This window comes from Callospermophilus lateralis, chromosome 13 (assembly GCF_048772815.1).
Source record: "Callospermophilus lateralis isolate mCalLat2 chromosome 13, mCalLat2.hap1, whole genome shotgun sequence".
NCBI classification, from domain to species: Eukaryota; Metazoa; Chordata; class Mammalia; order Rodentia; family Sciuridae; genus Callospermophilus; species Callospermophilus lateralis.
The window spans coordinates 100,567,658-100,590,748 of record NC_135317.1 but is presented as its reverse complement, the minus strand read 5'-3'; the positions used below and the strand labels follow the sequence as shown (position 1 = coordinate 100,590,748).

The 23,091-nt window shown below is 48.5% G+C and overlaps 1 protein-coding gene across 2 annotated transcripts in view; it reads right to left on the bottom strand.

Moving 5' to 3' along the window:
- Positions 1-23,091, bottom strand: part of Astn1 (astrotactin 1) — a 279,953-nt gene that overhangs the window by 19,159 nt on the left and 237,703 nt on the right. For both annotated transcript variants that reach the window (XM_076831510.2, XM_076831511.2), the window contains exons 17-18: positions 7,173-7,441; positions 1,752-1,885 (exon numbers count right to left, since the gene is read on the bottom strand). In XM_076831510.2, coding sequence (XP_076687625.1) covers positions 1,752-1,885; positions 7,173-7,441 — 403 coding nt within the window. The remainder of the gene's footprint in view (positions 1-1,751; positions 1,886-7,172; positions 7,442-23,091) is intronic.

The following is a 23,091-nucleotide window of genomic DNA, read 5'->3' as shown; positions in this document are numbered from 1 at the left end:
AGACACTGGCTTGGAATGACACTCTACTAACATCTTCTCCTCTTTCCATTTTCTTTTTGCTCAGTCCTGGGCCTTTAATGTCCACCTCACTCCATGAAATAGGCCTGGCCTCCACCTCCTGCCTCCTGCTTCTGCTTACTCAGCCCTCAGTTACCACGGGTCCTACTAGCTTTGGGATTCCTTGCTTTACCAACCCATGGGGTCTTGTCCCACCATTTTGTCCTACCAGCACTTTCTTTTGGATGCATATTCTGTGGCTTCCCCAGCATGGCAGATGCCCTAACAGAGGCTCAGCAGAGTCCTGCCTTGGGCCCTGGCCCTCGGCTTGCCTTGTTCTGTTTAGTCTTCCCTGGATGGGGAGGGTACTGGACATGTCCATTCTCAGGCACTTCTGTAGCACCTCCTCCTCTTCACCCCTCAAATGCAGACACCCCTAATGCTCCTCTCTAACCCTCACTTGCTCCAGAGCACCCTTTCACAGAGCTGTGGGCCCATCTCCTATGTGGAGGGATGGGCAGACATCTGGTTATCTCTGGTTTACTTTTTCCACAGAGCTCCATCCTTCTCTGCCCACTGACCATCTGCAGGACCATCCCCCACCCTCCCCTCCCACACACAGCTCCAGGCAAGCCCAAATAGAACTGGCCTCCACAGACCCACGTCTGCTTTGTTGCTTCTCTCTTTGCAGCCAGCCAGGTCTTAAGCCTGAGGGTCACTCTCAGCTTCTCCTTCCTCTTCAGGTGCCCAGTCACCAGACCCTATCATTTCTACTCAAATCATCTATCAGTTTTGTCCTCTCCTATTACAACGGATGATGTTATGGCTTATATATTAGGTTTATATATGAGCTCATGTGTGAGACAATGCAAGAATTTTCACAGGTGAAATGGAATGGAAGGTGTAACATATTCGGTGGATTAAACCACTGATATGGATTAACTGAGTGGTAATGATAGGCAGGTAGGGCAGGCTGGAGCAAGCAGGTGTCCCTTTGGGGTTTATATCTGCCATGTCCTGAACAGCTTCCCTCCACCATGCCCTTCCACCATGTTGTTCTGTCTCACCTTGGGCCCAGAGCTATGGAGTCAGCCAGGCATGGACAGAACAGCTGAAACCATGTACCAAAATAAACTTTCCTCCTCTTTAAGTTTTTCTTCTCAGGTCTTTGGGTCACAGTGATGCCCACTGACAAAAACAGCTGAGAACATGGCCTCTGGGTCATGGCCCTACTTCCCGCTCTATCACCTTGGAGAAATTATCCAATCCATTTGAAACTATTTCCTAGTCTATTAAATGGGAGGGGGTGAAGCAATATCTAAGTACTCTGCACAGTGCCAGGAGTGCAATGAGTGTGTAATGGGTGGGAGTCTTGTTGGTCTATCAGATCTCACTGAAGGCCTCTAACATCCTCCATTCAACAGCACTGTGACCCTACAACCTCTTAACCACCCTGCTGTTCTTCTTTCATATTCAAGGAGAAGTTCAAGTGCCACCTCTTCCGTGAAGCCTTCACCATTGCCCAAATTTGGACTCCAGCCACTCCTCTTCACACTCTCTTTAAATCTCTGTAACACTTGTCACATTATCTCTTGTACAGCAACAGTTCCCTGAAAGCAGGTACCATGCCACGTTCTTCCTCCCAATCCTGAGTACCCAGCCTATTGCTCTGTAAACAGTAGACATTCAGTACTTCTCTGCAGACTGATGCAGAGGCATGCACACAAGAGAGAGGCAGAGCGAGGGAACCATACACAGGCTGTGGGAGCGGTGCGCAGGTGGGGAGTCCGTCAGCTCCGAAAGCAGTGGAGTCGCAGCGGCACCAGTCCTCAATGACGTCTCCAGTGCCCGAGCACCAGAGGGAGCTCATGGTGGCCTCCTGCAAGAGCTGCACAAGAGAGCGGGGAGTGAGCACTGGGCAGCCAGGGCAGGGTGGTCAGGATCAGGAGAGGGCGTATCAAGCCTCTGAGTCACCCCGACTGATCTCCAGAGAGCGCATTGTGTCACCATCGCACCATTTTTTTTGTCTATAATTCTTATCCCAGGATAAGAAATTCTGGGGAGGCTGAGCCCTGGAGAACCTTGAGGTCCCCCTCCTTTAAGCATAACAGCTCATCCCTGTGGTTGAGAGTGTCACCTTGGAGGCAAGACGTGCTCCACCTCCATCTCCCTCCCAGCGGGCTCCACCACTCAACCCACCAGCTCCAGGCTCCAGGAACAATGACATCTTTCAACACGTCTCTGGGTGCTGGCCTGCCCACTCTTTCCTCTGCCCAGAGGCACTCTGCCTTCTCAAATACCTCCATCTGCATCCTCAGTTGCCACCCATCTTGCCCTAGTCTTTCTTCCTGTTTCTTCAACACACTTTGTAAACCACTTACAAAATGCATCAAATTCTGCCTTGAGCCTGGTTGGGCGTTAGGCAACTCTTTCTCAATAGATCATTAAGAGCGGGGAAGCCATGTCTCACAAAAGCTAAGAAGTACGCTTGGGTCAGTGTGTCCTGGGTGAGAACTCCAGCTTTGTCAGTCTCTGCCATGTGACCTGGGACACATTACATGAAGGCAGTTTGCTCAGTGATAAGGTAGGATAAAAACAGCACTTTCCTAATAGGGGTTCTGTGACAATTAAGTGGAATAATACATGTCAAGTGAAATAACATAAGTACAGTACCGGGCGCACATTAGTCACAATAAATGCTATCAGTTGTTGTTGTCTGTAGGTGACAGGGTGGAGTCTCAGGTAGAACCTGGTGACCGCCAGAGAGCCCAGCCCAGTGGCCCTCACAGAGCTCATTACCATTCAGTTGTGGATAAAGTTAGACCACTGAGGTAACAGAACTCTGGAATAGGCAATTCCAGGATGAAGAGGTGGATTCTGATGGGGTTCTGACCCATTAGTGGGGGTCCTCACCCCCGGGTCAGCGTGAGCTGGGGGTGGCGGCTCCAGGCTGGTGGCGGAGTCAGAGCTCCCCTCTGGGCCACTCTGCGTCTGCAGCCGCCCCTGCTCTGAGGACTTCCCGTTCCGCTCTCCACATCCACACCCGACTGGTAAACGGGGGAAACGAAGCCTAGCTGCCCTGGAAGAGTTTAGACCAAAAAAATTCAAAAAGAAGAGAAGAGGAAGAAGAAGGAAGGGAGGAAGAGGAAAGGATAACCCTACGGAAAACCCAAATGCCTCAACCTGGAGCAGGAACCCACGTTCTATTCTTTCAGAGCGCAGTGTAGACGACCTGAGGTTGGAAGAGGTGGGAGCTTTTAGGGAGCATCGATTCCTGATGATCACTTTCGTAGAGTTCATGATTTATAAGGCCGTCTTTGGTGCTGACACTTTGGTGATCATGAAGAACAGTGGATGATTCTGAGAGTTAAAGGAGCTGGGTGACCTGCTCAGGGCCACCGGCTAGTGAGGCGGGCAGCACCCAGACCCGAGTTCAACATGACCTTCTGGATGGACATCAGAGGCTCTTGATTAATGCATCCACCAGGTGCTCACTTTGTGACATGTCTAACTGAACCAAATCCAAATTAAAGGGTGCATGGTTGAAAACTAGGGACACAGACTTTCTTTGAGGTCAGTTGAATAACAAATTGTGACTGCTGCCTGGTGGAACCTTTAATCAACAACTACTTGGTAAGCTCCTGTGTCAAGTGTTAAGGACAGGACGCACGAGACACACAGGGCCCCTGTCTGCATGAATCTTACAGCCGGATGATGAACAAGCAAACTGAAGTTCCGTGGATACCCAGATGCTCACAGTTGAGGCCAGGACTCCAGAGAAAAGGCAAGGCCCTGAGATGCGCATGGTACAGGAGGGAAGAGAAAGGGTGGGTCACCCCGTGGAGGGGTTCGGAAAGGTCTCTGTGAGAGGTGACATTTTTATCTGGGCTTTGAGGAACAGGTCAAAAGTCATCCTGTCACAATGCTGGAGTAGTGCCACAGGTAGAATAAACAATATTAAGACGACTTGGGCCTGGATGAAACTTGAATTCTAAAATCAACCGAATCTCTCTACAGAGACAGAGTGGGGGGGATGCTAAGCAGCGAGAAGGAGATAGGGCTGGGTTACTAGGGCCACATGGGCTGAGGTAAGGAGGGGATTGTGTTTCAAGAGCGATGATAAGACATTAAAGTGTCTTAACAGGGGAGCATCATGACCAGACTTTCCATCCAAAGGGGTGTGGAAAAACAAAAGGTACTTTCTTCAAATGCTTTAACTTTCTACCTTTGATTCCCACCACTCCATGAGAGTTTATGCTTTCTGAATCCTGGGTTAAAGTTAACTGTAAAAAGTTGAATGAGAGGACAAAAGAGAGGTCAAGGAGAATCCCCTTAGAAAAGGAAGAAAAAAGGAAATCACATTTTTCTTAGTTCCTACAAGGTGAGATGAGTTGCATGTTATCAAATTTAAATCTAAGTCCAGAAAAGAAATTGGATTTTTCAGTGGTTGTGTGTGTGTGTGTGTGTGTGTGTGTGTGTGTGTGTGTTTCTCTAAGGGGAATAGCTGAACTTCCAAGCCATGTTCATCTATACATTCACTTACACACTTATCCATCATTTATTCATCCACTTAGCAGAGGGTCAACTCTGCACCAGCCACTGCTAGACATGCTGTAGACAAAGCTTTTCTGTCCATCTAAACAGGAGTCAATAACTGTGTGAACAATTCTGCTGGCAGGTGATCCCTGCTCCTAGAGATGGACACACAGGCATTGGGAATTACATGAAGGGAAGGATACCTGAGTTGGAAGAGTAAGGGAGGATTCTGGGTGTGTGGTCTGAAACTTGATGTAATAGTAGGAGTCTGAGAAATGTGGGAGATGACATTCTTGGGACAGAGTTGGAAGTCTGCAGGGCCAGACACATGATGGAAAACGTGTTGTGTTTGAGGGGCACAAGGAGCTCAATTTCGAGAATGGCCTGTAAGGTACAGAGTAGGAACAACCTAACCATGCAGTGAAGACAAACAGGATTATGGACATTGTGCTAAGGACTCCAGAATGCATTCTATCTGCAGAGCCATTCAATCATTTTGGTGCAATGTGGTCAGAAATCCATATTAAATAATAACTTTGGGTTACTGCAATAAGATGGCAGCCCAATACTATAATAGATAGGCTGTGAGAAAGATTTCATAAAAAGTATGATTTAAGAGACTATTGCTGCTCTTGGCAATGGAACAGACATTGGGAATGACAAGGAAAATCCAGGAAGCATCTCTAGACTCTAGTCTGACAAGTTAAGGAAGGAAGTGACGTTGATGGTAGCACAGCAGCTATGTGTTTGGGGCACAAGATGGTGAGCTCAAGTTTGTTGGGTTGGCCAAATGGTTTCACCATTGTGTTTCTTTATCACAATTATGGATCACACTGAAATATGGCACCAGAGATTATCTAGTCCATTAGAAAGAGGACATAAAAACGCACACTGAGTCACTAATGACATGACGTAGCCTTAGTCCTGTTCTCCTTAGCTTCTGATGCCACATCTCTGTTCTTTGGGAGGAAGAACAAACATGGAAAGAACACGGAGCAGAGAGGATGGCAGAGAGTCAGGTGACAACGAGAGCAGAAGAAACACATGGTGGGGACCAAACTCCAGCTGGGACCACCTTGGTGGTGTGTTTAGAAATTCAGGTGTCCAAATTATGGCCAGATGGAGGGCATCTCCACACTCTCTCTGAACATGGGTGTAGTGAGGGCGGAAGGGCTGATATTTGGCCTTTGAATGGGGATTGCTGAGGACACATTCAGCACCTTCACTTTGCTTGCAATCCTCCCCAGAAAGTAGAGACGCATCCTCCTCTCACCAAGCTCTTCTCTATTGTGCAGCATTGCGCACCCTGACTCATAGGATGGTTCTGGTGAATTCTCTGACCCTGCTGTTCCCAGGCAGGTGGCATAGGAACCCTTGAGCTGTCAGATGTGGCAGCACTGGGGAAGATAAAGTGGGGCAGGCAAGAGAGGCCTGGCACTGGACGGAGTCCCTGCAGCTTTGGGTCTCCATGGTGACCCAAACCCCTTCTCTCTTCCTTCCAGCCCCTCTTCTCCCCCACTCCTCTCCCCATAGCCACCTTGATCAGATTCAAAAGGAATTTGTAGGCCTTGGGAACAATTCCTCTTTTTCTTCCTGTGATGAAAAAAGAAATGTATTTTCAAACATTCAGTGAAATATCTGTGGCAGAGGCGCTAGGCGAGAAAACACTCAACACACACACACACACACACACACACACACAATCCTCCTGTTGGTCTGAGCAACACCTATGAAACAAACTGTGTCACAGCAGGTGTCTCTTCAAAGAGAGAAAAGAAAGCAATTATCACCCCACCTGGACGGGCACGTCTCCCAGTCAGGTAAGCAGCTGGGACTGCTGCCTGTGGTCCCACCCAGGGACTCCCTGCTTTGACTTGTGCTGGTGGTGCTGGTGGTGGTTGTGTGTCTGTTTGGATCATTCTGATCTGTATGTCCTTGAGGAGGTCAGAGGCCCACCTCCGCCCCCTTTCTCCTCCCCGTCTGTCCATTTTCTCCTGACATCTTTGGAAAGGGAGACGCAGAGGCAAAGGAGGGGGGCTGGAAATGTGATGACCCAGCAGCATAATCACAGGCAGAAAGATCTGCAAAGATGTGGCGTTTTGTTCTCAGAGCCAGCGTGATGGGCAGGAAACCAACCCCCACCAGACCCAGGCTGCCAGAACCTTCCTCTGGGACCTGTGCCTGATAAGCTCCTTCCACTCCAGACACAGCTGGTCCCAGGCTTGGGAATCAGCAAGGAGAGCTGCCCACCTCCTAGGCCCACAAGGTGGGACAGGGCTGAGCCTCTTCCTCACCAAAGATAGGGGCCCTCCAGCCAATCTGACCTCCTCGGTGAGTGCAGTCCTTGGGCTTCCCCGTCTACTTACTTCCTTTCAGCCCTTTTGGTTCAAAGACTCTACAAGTGCTCAGCTGTGACTCCTGAATCATATTTGCATGGGTGTTGTGGATGCATCTCTTTGACTTAATATGCCAACATGCAAATCTAAGCAAATTAGGTCACTGGATTAGCTAAACAAAAAGCCCCATCCCATCCCAGCGCTAGCATGGAGCTCTGCTGCACCCTGTCACTTCCCTGGGCTGCATGGAAAGCCCTCTTTTGTTGGTGGTGCCTCTCAGAGCCCAGGGTCCCGGCCTCTTACCCTTTGGGTCTGGTTGTTGGTCACCAGTTCATAGATGGGGGCTGCTCTGGTCACCTCCAGCAGGACAGGTTCAGCAGGCGTGTCAGGGCTGGATGTCACATGACACAAGGGGCAAGATGAGGGACATCGCCCTTTGCTCTGACACTCCATGCGGACTCCGGCTGCCATCCGCTTGGTGCCAGAGTCAGACAGGCTGGCGATGTATTCTGGGAACGTCAGCACCTTGGGGTCTCTTTCCCGCTCCTCCGACTCATCGGATGGGGAGTTGCCTGCCACACACAAAGTGAAAAGAAGCGGTGAGGGAGGCAGGATAGCAAGGACAGCCATGACCTCATGGCCGCTGAGTGCCCGGGTCCAGTCCTCCAGAGGTCAGAGAGTGCAGCTGAGAGGGGAAGTGTGTGATCCGACATTCCACTTAATTTGGGGCACACACCCTCTCAGTGACACAGAGCTTCCAAGTGTGGGACCAGGTTGTTCTTTTCTGGGAATCATCAGTCCCAGAGGGATGCGTCTCTAGGGTATGCTTCTGACCATCACCAGGAACAGAGACAATGACAGCAATTGTTCCTGGACCCAGTTTCTTCATGTGTGCAGTGGAGACCCTAATCATACCTACCTCTGGCTTTGTGAAGTGAATGAACCACACAGTGTTTGTAAAGCACACGCCGCGGTGGCTAGCTCGTGTCGATTCCTCAGCCTAGTAGTTTTGACCCTAACTATAGCTAAGGCTCATGGGTCCTGTGCTGGGAGGAGATGGGTTCGAGAACTCGTTCAGCCATGGCACGCATGGGGTTCCCCATCAGACCCATTTTATAGAGGAGGGAAGTGAGACGAGTAACCCGGTTATATCTGGAATATTCCCCAAAGACATGTTGGAAGACTTGGTCCCCAGTGCAGCCACGTTCAGAGTGGGACTTTGGGGAAGTGACTGGATCATGGGGCTCTGACCTCATCAGTGAATTCATCCATTGATGGATTTATAGCTATTGAGACTGTGGAGAGTTGACTATTGAGAGATGACAGAAATTGGGTGCAAACTAGTTGGAGTCCTTGGAGGTGAGCCTTTGGGGACTACACCTTGTCCCCAGCCCCCTTCATTCCTCCTCCCTCTCTCTGCTTCCTGGCTCCCCTGAGCTGAACAGTTTACTTCTGCCACACCTTCTTCCTCCATGATGTTCAGTCTGACCACAGGGCCCAGTGATGGGCAGAGTGGCCACAGACCAAAACCTCTGAAGCCAGGTGTGTTGCCTCCAGGACAGAAGGCTGGCTAGCGGACCTAAGGCCTCCCAGCTGAGGTACTGTGTGAGCCAGAACTGGACTCCGCTCGCCTGATTCCAAGGGTGAGCAGGACCGCTCCGCTGTATAATTAATCATGTATTTGAGACAGGATATTTTGGCTTTTTCAAAAAGATCTGCACCCTTGTTTGATAAGTAAAAGGGAGTTAGAAAAGCTCTTTGTTGATTTTTGGTGAGGAACCTGGGAAATGCCTACCAGAGCATGACGGCTTGCTCACCCCACAAGAAAGCCCTACCCCCATGATTCCTCGGGGTTCTCCATTTGACTCTGAGGGAGTCTGCTGGCAGGAAGCACAGGGCTCCTGAAGATTTCTGTCTCCTTTCAGCAGTTCCTGTCCCAATCAGGAAACGATTTCAGGGGCCACTGTGCTCCTAGAACAAGGGGCATGCTTAGAGCGTGGATTCTGGTCTTTGACCTTAGTGAGAACGCAAGACTGGATGGGCCAGATCCCTGGGTGAACTGGTTGGAAGGATTTGCAACGTGGTTCCAGAAGGTCGTGGTGCGATCTGACTCACCACCTTTATAGAGTCCTCTCCCAAGGGGACCAGGGAGCTCCTGTGCTACCCCCTCTCGTTTGCTGTTTAATGGGAACCCATTTGGAAGCATGAGGCTTCGCATGAGGCCTCCCATGCTGCTGCTTTTCAGATGAGCACCAGGAGAATGCTGGACGGACCTCACCCAGCAACCCCACTGACATGGGACTTCTGCGTGTCAGGGTCAAGGACCATTCAGTGGCTATAAACATGGGACATAATTTATTTAGCATTTGCATTTGATAATAGGCCCAGAGTGGAGCTCAGGTCCCTCCAGGAGCATGAGAAAAGTGTGCCACTGCGCACACCCAACCCCAGAATGACGACGTCCAACAGGAGGCCCAGGAGGTCACTGCACCTCACCCAAAGCGCTTCCTCCACAGGCACATATCTACCGACACTTAGGTCCGTGCCACTCGGTTGGCCCACGCCGGGGGTGCCTGCAAGACTTTCCTGCTTGCTAGGTGTTCCTCAGTCTGCTATATGGACGACCAGGAATCAACAGGGTGGAGCGAAGCCCTTAAACCCTTGGTCTGATATGGGCCAACAAGCCTTCATTCACTGGGAAAATGAATAAAATTTTTTAAATCAGTAAAGATGCAGTATCTCTTTACAAAAAATAATATTTTTGAAAAATTTCCCTGGAAGTTTTGCCAGAGGGCTGAAGGTCTCCCGGTTGGCTTTTAGGCCCCTTACAATGGGGCATTCCTTTCCAACCCATGGTCCTCCTTTGTTGAGAACCCCGTTCCACTAAGGCTGGGAAAAAATTTTTAAAAGTGCCACTAGATGGTGGTATCCAATCTCAAATGGCACTGGGAACTAAACTGTGTGAGCTGAGGTTTTGGCCTTACAGAAAATAAACTTAGAGAAAAGTAACACTCGGCTCTTTTGACAGTTTTGTGCAATTACAATTTTTTTTTCAATTGGATAATAAACAATTAAGGAGTAAAACAATCACATACCACTTTCTTAGGGAGAAATATATAATGTGAAAAGGGAGATGATGACACAGTAACTAAAGGAAAACAGAGCCTGCAAGAGAAAATGCAAATCTCCCTCAAAATTCTTACATAGGGTAGAAGTTACTTCCAACAAGTTCCTATTTTTCTCACCTTTGATAAAACAGCCAGGAACTCTCCTGATTGCTACTTAGGACGCATCGTGCCGACAGTCAGACATTGCCACTAGGGGGCACTGCGACCACAAGCACGGTGGGCTGCCAGGGATTGACACCTCCCTGCCCTCCAGCTCTCCATCATTAAGGCTTGTAATTGCTGCAAACATGAGGGGCTGCTCCCCTCACTGCTGTCTTCTGGCTATTCCAATTAAAATCAAGATGCGGCTAATCCCTGTCAATACCCTTCAGCCCCAGATACTTGACAAGATTAGGGAGTGAAGAGGAGAGGGAAGGGTGCAGACAAAGATGATTGGGAGGCCACCGAACTCCTTTTAATTCAGAATCTTATTTTCCATCTCCTGGAAGTATTCAGGCCGATACACAGGGCCCTGCTGGAGGGCGAGACCAGATCCCCGTGGCCTCCTCATCACACAGGTTGGGGCTGTCAAGACAGGAGCTGGATTTGCACGGAAGCAATGAGCAGTGAGCTCCCAAAAGCCATCTATTCAGGTTCTGGAGAAGAATGAAGATGTGCGTGAGAGAGAGAGATTTTTCAAATAGGAAACGCATTTTCTATGTGCAGTTAAAGATACAGTTGGGAAATACTCCTTAAAATGATGGAGTCCAGTGGTGAAGGCCCAGATAAATCTCCCTCAGCCAGATAGAGCTCCGACACCCATCGTGTCTGGGAAAGAGAGTTTCTGGTCCTAAAAGCTTCAGGAGAGTCTGATCTTTGACACTTACTGCCTTTTAGCTCCCCCTGCGTGGGTTGGAGTGAGTGGTGGAGAGGTTTGTGGGTAGAGAGAGGCAGGGAGGAGAGGCCACCTATTTCCACAGGGTCCACAGGGGCTCTCCCTCCAGTGCTGACTCCTCTTATAGTCCTTGCTATATCTTCCTTCAGCTGTGGGTAGAAATGCTCCAGGAATTTAAGACATCCTGCTGTCTCTTAGTAAGATGAATATTCTATTTCAATAAGTACACAGTCTCTGGACATAAGAAACAAGTTAAAAGAGTAAAATTTGCAGAGGTGCTTTCTGAGAATGCATGCCCCAGTATGTCCTCCTCCCACCGTTTGCCAGAATTCACCCCTACTGCTCTCAGAGGAGGTTCTCCAGTCCAGCTGTGACACTCGGCTTTCTTACAAGTAGAGGAACATCCAACCTGAAATGTAGTTAACAACCCTAAAACTGCAAAGCATTTTGCAAATACAGTTTGCTATAAATAAATGCCATTTGCTTTAGGCTAAATCTGTATCCTCCAGCACACAGTGGATGAATTTCCCCAGTAGAATATCATGGTAGGAGAATATTGATGTCCTTAATGCTCAGAATCTCCTGTGTATGTGTCCATGGCCATGAGTAGGTACATACTGACCTGCCCAGATCCAGGAGTGCATGAGGATGGCTAAAGCGACCAAGCCACTCTCTTGCTCTGCTGGTGGGAATTGACAGGTCAGGAAGGCAAATTCCTTGTTATGAAGTCAATTGGTACAATTCCTGTAGGATTCTGGGGCTGCTTAAGAATGTCTCTCCTGAGCTGATGCCCAAGGCAAAGCGATGCTAATGACATCACAGTTAGATCTACAGACGAGGCTCATTAGGCAGCAACGACATCAAATGCAACTGATCAGATCACAGCCTCCAGAGGTGGCTTAGGACCCCCGGGAGGAAGGCTTGGCATGGGCAGATGAGGTGCAGCCACAGAAAGTTGCTCCCTGAAGCCCCCATGCCCTGAGTCCCAGGCCCTACCCCAGCCTACCCTTCAACCCGGATGCTCGGGTTCCCTGAGTTCACGTCTCCTTCCGTCCACCCACGCACAACCAGCCTCTCGGGAGGTCAAGGTCACTCTGGACATTAAGTGAGCTCTGAAACCTGCCACGGTGACACACTGTGAGGCCCAGTGAAATGCAACATGATGGTTTAATAACTAGGGGAAGGAAGTCAGAGCAGGAACCCCACTCCTCTCCGCTCCTCTCTGTGAAAGAACGAGTCACCTGGGACCAGGAATGGTGGCTCCTTCACGGCCGAATCTCGTTTGCCTCGTCTAGGTGTGTCTATCGTCTGTCTGCCTACCCTGTCTGTCTGTCCACCCGGCTCTCTTCATCCACAGACAAACCAAAGTGGATAAGTCACAACCATCGGTTTAAATCATTACAAAAGGTCACACATGAGAAACAGCTCTCTAGCCTCTTCCTGATCGTGGTGACGCCCCAGCCTCTGTCTGTAGCCAGGAACTCAGCCTGAATGTGCACGCAGGGCCACCCGCTTGTGTGTGCGACACACGCCTCACGTTCACACTGCAGAAATCATTTCCAGCACACTCTCCTGAGCCGCCTCTTCCTCCCCCCAGAAGTCCTAGCTCAGGGAGGGTGCGATGGACTTCCTGGGCGCTCATCAGAAGGGCAGGCTTCATCGCTGTTCTCCCTGTTCGCGCCCCGCTCCCTGGCTAACCAATCACCTTATCTAAAATTTGTATTATCTATCTTCCCAAACCATCCACTCCTCCCTCTCCACCCTCACCGCCACTGGAGGAACCGAGTAGTTTAAAAACTACTGATCCAATGGCCTGGGTTTGATGTCTGACCTTGACCTTGTCAGCTGTGTCCTCCGTGGCATTTCTTAGCCTTCCCCTGCCCAGGCTTCCTCACATACAAGGTGCAGAGAACCGATGTGATTTAGTAAGGCCGTGGTGAAGGCTAACAACTGTGGAATCCTCAAAGAGAGTTCTGACAGGCCTGGGACTCAGCGGGGCTCCCTCAAGCCACCTATCCATGCAACACGGGTTACTTACCCTCCCTGCCCACCTTCAACACCATTGTGTGGTGTCCTGAAGGACAAAATGATATCTTGCTCTCCACTATAACGTCCCACAGTGCCCAATAGGTAAAGTACACTAATGTGTTCTACAATTCACTTAGCAACTATTTATCGAGTGACTGTTGAATTAATAAATCATTTCTAATGACTCATGTGCAAAGTACCTACAGTCTGTGGTCTGCAGGTACTAAATAGACAGGCTGGATTCAAGTTCATTTTGGGCACTGCTGTTCTGGGTTCTTTTGAAATTTTCTGGTCCGAAGAAGAGGGGCATCAAACTAGAATGGATACCATCAGTGTCAGGTACAAAGAGAATGATCCAGAGATGATAGGGACACAGAGTTGAGGAAATATTGCAAAAAGCACATTTTGTAAAACACACACACACACATCTCTAAGGTCATCCATGTGCTTTGGGTAATTACTTACCTTGGGATGTAAGGATTTAGGCTTAAGAAAGGGCACGGCTGGATCCCGCGCTGAAGGGCAGACAGCGGTTCCCTGTGGCTAGGAAATCTGGGGAAGTGGAAGTCCGCAATGTTGCAAAATGGTAAAGGGAACAGTGGCTTCCTGGGCTGGTGAAGGGATGGGGACCAGCAAGTAGGTATCTATTCTGCATCACCTGTTGCTCCTCACCACAGAAACAGCACTGGAGTGACAGCAAAAGAGAGCCACCTGGACCCCAAGGGACATTGTGAGGAAGAGACATGGACACCAACCTGTGCCTCCTGCGGACTCCTCAGGTCCACCACCACCTATTAGCCCTGAGCAAGCACATTTTTCTTGTGGGATTAAACAGTGGAAAGCCCTTGGTCCACATCTGTCCAACACATCCAGAAATTGCAGGAATTCCAAACACTTTATACTCTTGTCCTCTTCTACAAATGTAGTTATTCTTTTTTAAAATCTTTCTCCAGGACATACCCCTTACTTTGTGTTCCAAGATTAAGGCTACTATGCACGTCAGGCTTAGTTCTTTGGTATTTCTTCAGGAAGTTTCTAGAAATAGCAGAAGGTCTGTGTTACAGTCATGCCCTGTGTCCAGTCCCTTGGGGGCAGTATCCAAGGGTGCCATGTGGTGCAGTGTGATTGTTAGCAGTCATGAGATGCCCACGGAGCACCACTAGCTGGGACGTTCAAGAAGTGTCCCCTGGGAAATTGAATTTTTAGTTGATCCGAACTAGAAAATGCTTACTCTTCCTCCATCCTTGTTGACATTTTTCTTTTCTAAAAATGTAGCGTTCCAATTTCCTGCCTGCCTCGTGAAGCACTGCCTACCAAACAGAATTAAACCTTTCCCCAAGGTGCCTCCAGGTGATGATTTTGTTCATCAATTATGACTATGCAGATTTTGGAAGCTGTAGGAGACAGAAATAAAATGGCATCTATACCCCCAATGGCTTTTAGAAATTGATCCATATAAATGTATCCATATAAATATAACATAAGGTTATATTTTGTTAAGTTGTCCCCTCTTTGTAGGCATGTTTTCAAACAAATAATTGTCTCCTTGAGGTTCCTGGATAATTAGGTTCTCAGTAAATTGGGGTTTTGGTATAGATGCAGCGCTTGAATTTGCCAAAAGTCGTTAGTCAGCTCTGGCATGGGAACAGTGAATTTAATAACAAGTTGACTAAACTCGCTAAAGCTTCTATACGCCTCTCTTGGTCAGTAAAAGCGATCTTCCATTTGGGGTGAGGAGTTGAGACAGGAACGGCAGGACAGCCAAGTCCACCAAAGGATGAATTAAAACACAAAAAAAGCCTTTGAAACTTGGCCGTGGCCCCCACCACAGCCCCTTTAAATGGTACATTTGGTGTGAAGAAGCAGCTCCTCGGTAAGGATTCCTGGAGACCCGTCTCTGCACAGCCCATATGTCTCAGGAGGAGTGAGGATCAGATCCAAGAATTGCTAGGAAGCCCTTAAGCTTTTGCTTCAAAAACGAGCTCCTCGGATCAGCTGGATGGTGAGTTCCCGGCACCAAGAAGCTGCGTTCTACTAGGTGGGGTGGTCGCGGCACCTGCCCACGCCCTCACACGACAAATACACGGGGTGCGGAGGTGGGAGGGAATTCAGCCAATATAGTCGCTGACGGCCCCAAACTCCTCGAATGACAGCACAAGGCCCAGGAAGACTCTCCACAAAGGCAAGGCTACAGGACCTGAGGTCCTTCGGGGTTATCAGCTGGGCTCTGCCCACCTTCACGCCTTCCCCTCTCTCCCTTCCGTCCACCCTTCCCTGGGCATTTCTCAAGGGCCACTCCGCTCCCCTCAGCCCTTTTGGAAGCCATCCCAGGGTACTCTGACCACACCACATTAGACCGCACTGGGCATTGTGGCCTGGCTGTCCCACCTGCTTCCAGGGTGTGGACATGCTCCTGGCGCATCCCCAGAGTCCAACTCAGGTATGTGGGAAGAGCGCTCTCAGTTTGGGCTGATGGTTACGCTGCTGCGTGTGGGTTGTCTTCTACCCACGCTTTGAGGCTTCAGTCTGGCAGTTCAAAGTTTCTCTGATTCCATTTTGTAAATTTGCCTCTTACAGTCCTATTTCTCGATTCACTAAATGTCTTTCATGCAACTGAAAGCTGATGGCCAAGGTCTTTAAGTTTCTCCCTCTTAGTTGCCAACAGCTGCCTTAACAAATCATCATCAGTTAACAAGACCCATTTTCCCTCGGGTTCCGGGCTAAAAGTTTGCCACCAAGGTGCAGCTGGAGTCATGCTCTAGAGAAATAACTGTCCTTTCTTCTTCATGACTTCTGGGGGCTCCCGCAGTCCTTGGCTTACACCTCTCTCAGTCTAATCTGGGCTCAGGGGTCACACGGTTGGCGTCTCTATGTGTCTGTGTCCGTATCTCCTTTTTCCTCTTCTTAAGACACAGGTGCTGGATTCTCGGCTTCCCCTCAGCTCCCACTCTGAGGCCCCAGGAATTCTGGCGGGACACTAACCAAGCCAGTGCCATCCACAGCCTTTAGTCTTGTGTCACTAGCCACTGAGTCCTCTTATCCGCAGCCTGTGACCACTCATCTACCAGCCACCTGGGGACCGGCCTTCGCCTGCTTGGCTGCCCCCAGGGAATGAAAGCAGCAGGAAAGGGAAATAAGCTTCTGGCCACATCCTGGTCCTGCTGCCCTGCAGCCCTGTGCTCCCGGCTCTTCAGTGTCCCAATAAACCCGACTGAGAGATTCAGAGTCACAGCCTTGGGGACGTGGAGCGGCACTGGATTATTCCTGCTGTTTTGCCACAGACAGAGCACATGGGGAGGTGGCTGGGCTCAAGGTGGCAGAGGGGGGATTGAGGGACACCTGCAGGATTTGCCGTTTCCAATTCTCTATTAGCAGAAAGACAGCGGGAACGGTGAGCCAGCTCAGCGGGCTAGCGGGCTGCCCGCCTCCCGCACACTTACCTGAGATCCTGGTTCCCCGACCTTGTTTCTCTAGTGTGGACAGATGAGCCGGTCTGCATCCCAGGCCACATGGGAGTGAGGGCTCCCCCTCTTTCCTGGTCCTTCCCAAGAAGGAGCCAGGAAAACCCTCAGAGGGATAGCCCAGGACAAGGAGAGGGAGGAAACTGTGACCAGGAGAAACAGAGAAGCAGAAGTGCCTCAGAAAGAGAGCTTCCAACACCAGCTTCTGCCTCCGCTCAGGTTCAGGGCTGCGCCCCTCCATGGAGAGAATGAACCTGGTTCCCCCTCCCCTGCGGTGTCCTATCTCAACTAGGGCCACAGTGGTTCCCCCCGATGCAGTGTCCTATCTCATCTAGGGCCACGCCTGGGTTCCTTTAGCTTTGCCAGACCCTGGGCCCAGCCGGGTGCTCCTCGTGAACCTGCCTCTTGGAGCACCCTGCCGGCTCATCTGTTCCCCTCCCCTCCCCTGCTTGCTCCTGCCTGAGCAGCTCTCTGTTCTTCAACCTTCTAACCTGCACAAGAGCACAGGGCAGGGAACCCCTGGAGAGTTCTGAAATGCATAAATCCAACGTTTCACCCCAACTTGTTTGGGCTCCACATGATAAAACTGGGCTGCGTGCTGTATATCTGGCGTGTGCCTGGGCGAGGCCACTAGCGTGAGTTACCTGCAGGCGGGAGTCTCTGGGGCAAATGGGGCTCCAGAGCCGGAGATTCAACGCCTTGCTGAAATGCTGCGAAGGCTGCCTTATAAATATCTTTAACTACCAAATGGTCTAGAAATTTTTAATAAAAATGTTATTCAATAATAATACTGCTCCAACTGGCAAGGGAATGGTGTAACGGTCTCCATTTTCCTCTGGATACTCATCTGGCTTCTGTTTTTCAAATGAATTTGGATGTTAAATCCTTTTGCTGCCCTGACCAATTTATTCTGCAAATTAACTATATATGACAGAACTTAAAGTCCGTTACCACTTAGCTTTGCCTCACTGAAATTTATGCTGCCTCTCTGCCCACTGGAGCCACGAGCTCAAATAGATTGTGGCTCTGGGTGGTGATTTGGGATTCTGCACATTCTCTCACCTCGTGTGCCTCCTCTCTGGAGTTCTAAAATGCGCTGAGTGGGCCAGGCTCCTTTCACTGCTCGGTGACCCTTGCCCTCCGTCCTCAGATCTGCTGGTCTCTGCAGCGGCCTCTCCCAGCCCTAAAGAAGCTCTCTTTATGACTTCTAGTTTTACTCAGAGCTGCAACCCTGTGGAGTTTGGAAGGAAGACTCAAGTGGCTTGGACGAGGTTTCAGCACCATCTGTAAATGGTGGAACAGCTGGACCCGGGAAACGGAGGCTTTGAGAGAAAAGGCTAAGGATGAGAAGAACATGGCTGCAAAGCCAATGGATGGATCTCAGGTCCATAAGAGAGTGACCAAGACAATGGAGAAACAAGGTGCCCTGCAGGTGACACAGCACAAATTGGTACAGCTCTGGGTGGACCACACCAAGAGTGACTGTCATCATGGGGGGCAGGTAGCCAGACTGCAGGGCACCTGGGCACTGTATCAAGTGCACAATGTCTGAAGGCAACAGAGGCATTTAGGATGAATACAAGGAGCTTAGAGGCAGGCTTAGCTGTGCTCTCCTTCAGTATCTAAGCGACTACATCCTAGAAATGGGGTCACATGAATTCTGTGTATTTCCAGAGAACAGAATTCAGATCCAAGACAGGAAATAGTGACAAGATGAGTTTACTGAGGTACAAAGTTTTATCGAGTGTCAGAAAGTTTTATATGTGCCAGAAATGGTACTCTGTGTCCAATAAGAAAATCACTCAGATAAATAAAGAAAAATAAAGCTCATTTTCCAGTATGCACAGGGTAGAGGGTGGACAGAGAAGCAGGCAATGATATTGATAAGGGGTTATCAGAGGGGTGGGAGAGATGCTTTGGTACCCACAGGAAGTGGTATTTAAGTCTATTCCAGTGGAGGAGATAGACTTCTGGAGGAGATAGACTTCAGAAGGACACCTGGTTTCTTTGAGAATGATATTTGTAAGGGAGATGGACAGCCTTGGAGATGGACGGCCCTCAACTGGCAGAAGTATTTATGTAGAAGTTGGTCAGCTTCAGGAATGTCTTATGAGTTCTGGGTCCCTTTTAACAGCCAAAGGTTAAGCTTCTATCATTCTGGGACCTGATTTTGCATTATGTCCCAAGTTAGTGGACCTAGGAGTCTGCATTTCATCAGGCACCCCAAGTGACTCTGGCTGAGGCAGTCTCTAGATGGCATGCTGAGTTTCACCACCCTAGAGAGGAATAACATTTTGTTAAATACTGCCAGAACACACACTTTCAAAAAATCATACAAGTGGCGCCAATATGTAAAGGAGGGGAGGAAGTGGGAAATAGACTCTTTAGGCAAACAATTCAATTGTTTATGGAGCCATTTTTAAAGCATTTACTCAGAGCCCCAGTATACAAGAGACTTAATTTGAAAACCACTGATTTGGATAGACTCTGGTGTTGTTGGCCTGAACTATTCCAGAATTAAGCCCACCTGCTCAGCCTTAACCAGGAGGGTCACTGGGGTGGACCTGAATTGGTTACTGATACAAGCAACAGACTCTATCACTGGCCATGGTCACTTTGCCTCCTGAATGATGCCAGACTATAAGCACTGTGAAGTTCTAATTAGGAATAAAGAACGAAAACCAGAAAACTTCTGTACACTTGACCAAAGAACATATCTACTCATTCATGTTAAATCCATCTTCCTGTGAAGAAAGGACTTCACAGAGAAGAGAAAAAGACCAGACCCCAAGAGACAGCCCCAATCAGCAGGATGAACTCTGACAACAACAAGGATAAAGATGCCAGATCCAATTCTATCCTCCAGACAATGGTTATAGAGGTGTGTGTGTGTGTGTGTGTGTGTGTGTGTGTGTGTGTGTGTGTGACCAGATTAAAGGGTTAATTCATCTCCTGCAGTTGCCATTAAGAAAACTTTATCATTATGTCCAACCAAGATGGCGCTACGATTTTGTTACACCCCTGAATACTTATAATAGTAGTAGATACTAAGACAATTACAAATGCTTAAACAATATATTTGAATAGCTACCAAATAGGTCCCTGCCAAGAAAGGTAGAGGCTATAATTAGTGCAGAATGTCCCAGCTGGCTGCTATGATAACTGATAAAGATGGACAACTTGTTATTTTGCCCAGCAAAGCGCCTACCACCAAGCTGTCTTCTATGGTGTAGATATAGTCTGAGTGTGCTCTCCAAAGGCTCCTATACTGGAGGGGTGGTCCTTAGTGTGGCAATGTTCAGAGGTGGTGGGAACTTTTAAGAGGTGGACGTCAGTGGGATATGCTTAGGTCACTAGGGACCTTGCACTTGGCGGGGACTGAGACAGTTTTCCTGACACCCTTGAGCTAGTTCTTGTAAGGGGCTCGACATGATGCCTGGGTTCCAAGGGTCTCTGGAAGCTGTTTATTAATTAGGATTAAAAAAAAAGCAAACGGAAAAGATGCTATTGACTAGGCTGAACTGTACTTCAAATAAGAATACTCCACTAGTAGAAGAAGATTAAGCTTTGATCCTCCATGTCAGTCTTTTTAGTTTCGAAAGATTTCTCCTGAAATATAATGCTAGGTGGACGGTGTTGTCTTGGGGTAGATGGTATATAAATGGCAGCCTCGAAGGACCACCATCCCGTGTCTGGAATAATATTCACAATGCTTAGCTGTTGATTCTAAGGGAGTGCCAGGCTTTCTGGATTATCTTTTATCTTAACAGAAAATATGCCTGTCCCTCTTAGGTATCAGCAAGACCCAGGGGGTATCTTTTCCTGTCTAAATCTGGAATCAGAAACCCACAGAGAGATTCAGGCAATAAGCCACTTGGATATGTTAAGTCATGAATTCTATCTATTTCCAAAGCGTTCAGCTGTAGGAAATTATATTTAATTTTCATTCCTACAGTAACAAGCCTACTGGAGGACAATTCAGATTTGTCTTTATTCTACTCTAGTGTCAAACAAAGCCACATAGTGGAATGCCTGTCCCCGTGTGCACACACACATCCCTAATGAAACACCCCATGCCAGGGAATTAAATGGTGTTAAGCAAGCTGAGGGAACAGGACCCTTTTACCCAGTCAAGAAAATTCATTGTATTTCCAAAGCCCTGAGGCACATCTAACTTTATTTCCAGAAACAGCAAGAAGCACATTTTGTCAACGTGCTGAAAGTCCCCATCTCAAGATGGTTACTTTTCTTTTCTTTCTTTCTCATTTTTTTAGTGCAAATCTTTTTAGACACTTCTTATGCTTCTGCTTTTGGTCTCCCAGGACCTTCTTTCCATCAAAAAGTTTGTTGACACCAGGCAAAAGTCAGAAGACCCAAACTGGAACTCAACTCAATTCTACAGAGCAAATACAAAGTTATTGACTGTCTGTTTACAAGGTACTAGGCAGGTCCTCTGAATATACCAAATGAATTATATGTAATCCCCACGTCCAAAGCATGTATCATCCCACAGAGAACATAAGGCAGACAAACAAAATGTAAGTGTAGTTATAAAGAGGATCAATAAGGACCTGATTCTATCAGGATGGTTAGACTAGGGAGGCTTCACCGAGGAGGGGCCTTCTGAGATGGGCCTGGAGGGAGCAGATGACCTCGGGATCAAGAGCTGCAGCGGCAGGGAGACTTGGCTGACTTTTTCTGTGAAAGGCCAGATGGGTGACATCTCAGACGCTGGAGGCCACGCAGTCTTGGTGGCCTCACTCAGCTGCGCCCTTGTAGTGCAAACACAGCCGCTGACCTCAGGTAAAGGAAGGGGCCCGGCTCTGCTCCAATTCTACAGAGCCTAAAGGTAAGTTTTACATACTTTCCACGTGTCACAAGCTGTTGTTGTCTTTTATTGTTTTTTTTTTTTTTCATATTTTAGTCGTTTAAAAGGTAGAAACTGTCCTCACCTTGAGAGTCTGATAAAAACAGGCAGCAGACCAGCTTTGCCTGTGGCTCCTTGTGGACTGATGACACCTGCTGTAGTGACTCTCCGCTACACATGGATGCTTTGTTCTCCCTGTGCTCACTGGATTCTTACACCTGCTCTAGGAAGTGGGTGTCATCATGTCCATTTTCTAGCTGTCCAGGATGAAGCTTATAGAACTAAGGTGGCACAGATTTCAAAGCCCTTGCTTCTAACTGCTGGATCATATGACCTCCCAATAATGGTAAGGGACACATGGAATGGTGCAACAGATATAGGTCTTCCCTAGCCAGAGGCACTTAAAACTCTAAGTCCTTTTAACAATGAGCATGCGTTTGCCATCATGGCTTTCTCAGGGTTGAGCCATTTTAGATCTCTGTAGTCATCAAGTTCTTTCTTTTAACAAGTCATATAGGAGATGGGTAGAACCCTTGATAACCTTTATTTCCAGAATATATCATCCCCCAGCATGTGTTCCGACCTCTCCCTCCTCCCTTGTTGCCGGGAAACGGCACCTGGAAGGTCTTGCTAGCCCCTGCAGGTAATGGGTATTCTTGAAGATTGAACTCTCTCCAACCACTCACTTTTCTCTTTCATTTCTCACCATTTTGAGCAACAATTCTATCCTACCTGGCTCCTTTACTGCCTCTTGTTTAAAAGCCATTTTAGGTATTAGAGAAGATGGAAGAAAAACAGGGGTTGCCAAGTCCCCTCTCCTGCCTGCTAAGGTTACGCAGGTGGTGGTCTCATCTTTCTGGGATCACCTTTCTTCTCTGAACAGAGCTAAATAACTTTTAAACTATCATTGGGCTTTTCACGGATGTTGGGGCACTAGGTTTCAGCTTCCCAGTGCTATTGACAGGCTTGTCACCACTGTACATCTACTGAAGATCTGCTGTGTGGCTGGCCCTGGGCAGATACCCTGGGGAGCCCCAAGACAGCACAGGATGCTTTCCTCAATGAACTTATATAATCTATTTGGGATGTAAGACTAACAAGCATTTAATAGTCACACCAATAGTGATACCTGCTGCTCTTTATTAAAATTTTCTATGCCCCTGGAATTCTGCTGAACACTTTGCATGTGTTCTATCAACTAGAAATCAAATCTGGGCTTAGGAGAGGTTTATTCAAAAGGCTTATTGCCAAGATGGTGGTAGGGTCTAGCGGCCCCCGGGGAAAGGAACACTGCAGTTTGCATCATTCACCTGATCCAGCTTGTCTCCGAAATTCAGAAGAGTTGGGGAAAAAAAAAGAGTTTTTGACATTTACAGAGAGAAGCAGACCACTCTAGGGAGAGTCAGGTTTGGGCAAGTGTGGTGACTGTGTCAGGACTGGAGTCCAGCCTGCTTCCCAAGTGGCCGTGTGCTGGCTCAGGCAGAAGGTGGGCTGAAGACCAAGGGCCTGGAGCAAGAGAGATGCTTAACCAGAGTTTGATCAACTAGCCTTTGTTCTGATTCATCAATGGGACAGGAAATTCAGCTGAGCATTTATGATGGGACTTTAGAGAGACTGTATCCGGGCTTCTCACAGGTAAATCAGAGGGGCCCCGGGAGTCCCATCTGAGTCTCATGGAGAAGGGTGGTCCTTCACTAGAAATGAGTCCTTTCCAGAGCACAGAGGGAGGAGGGCATCTCTTAACATGCAGGTGAAATTCAATATCGTCAATTCTCTGTGTGAACCTTACTGGTTGGTGCTGAAATGATCCCTAATTTAGAGATGACAAAATTGGGCAACACAAAAATCTATTACATTGTCTAAA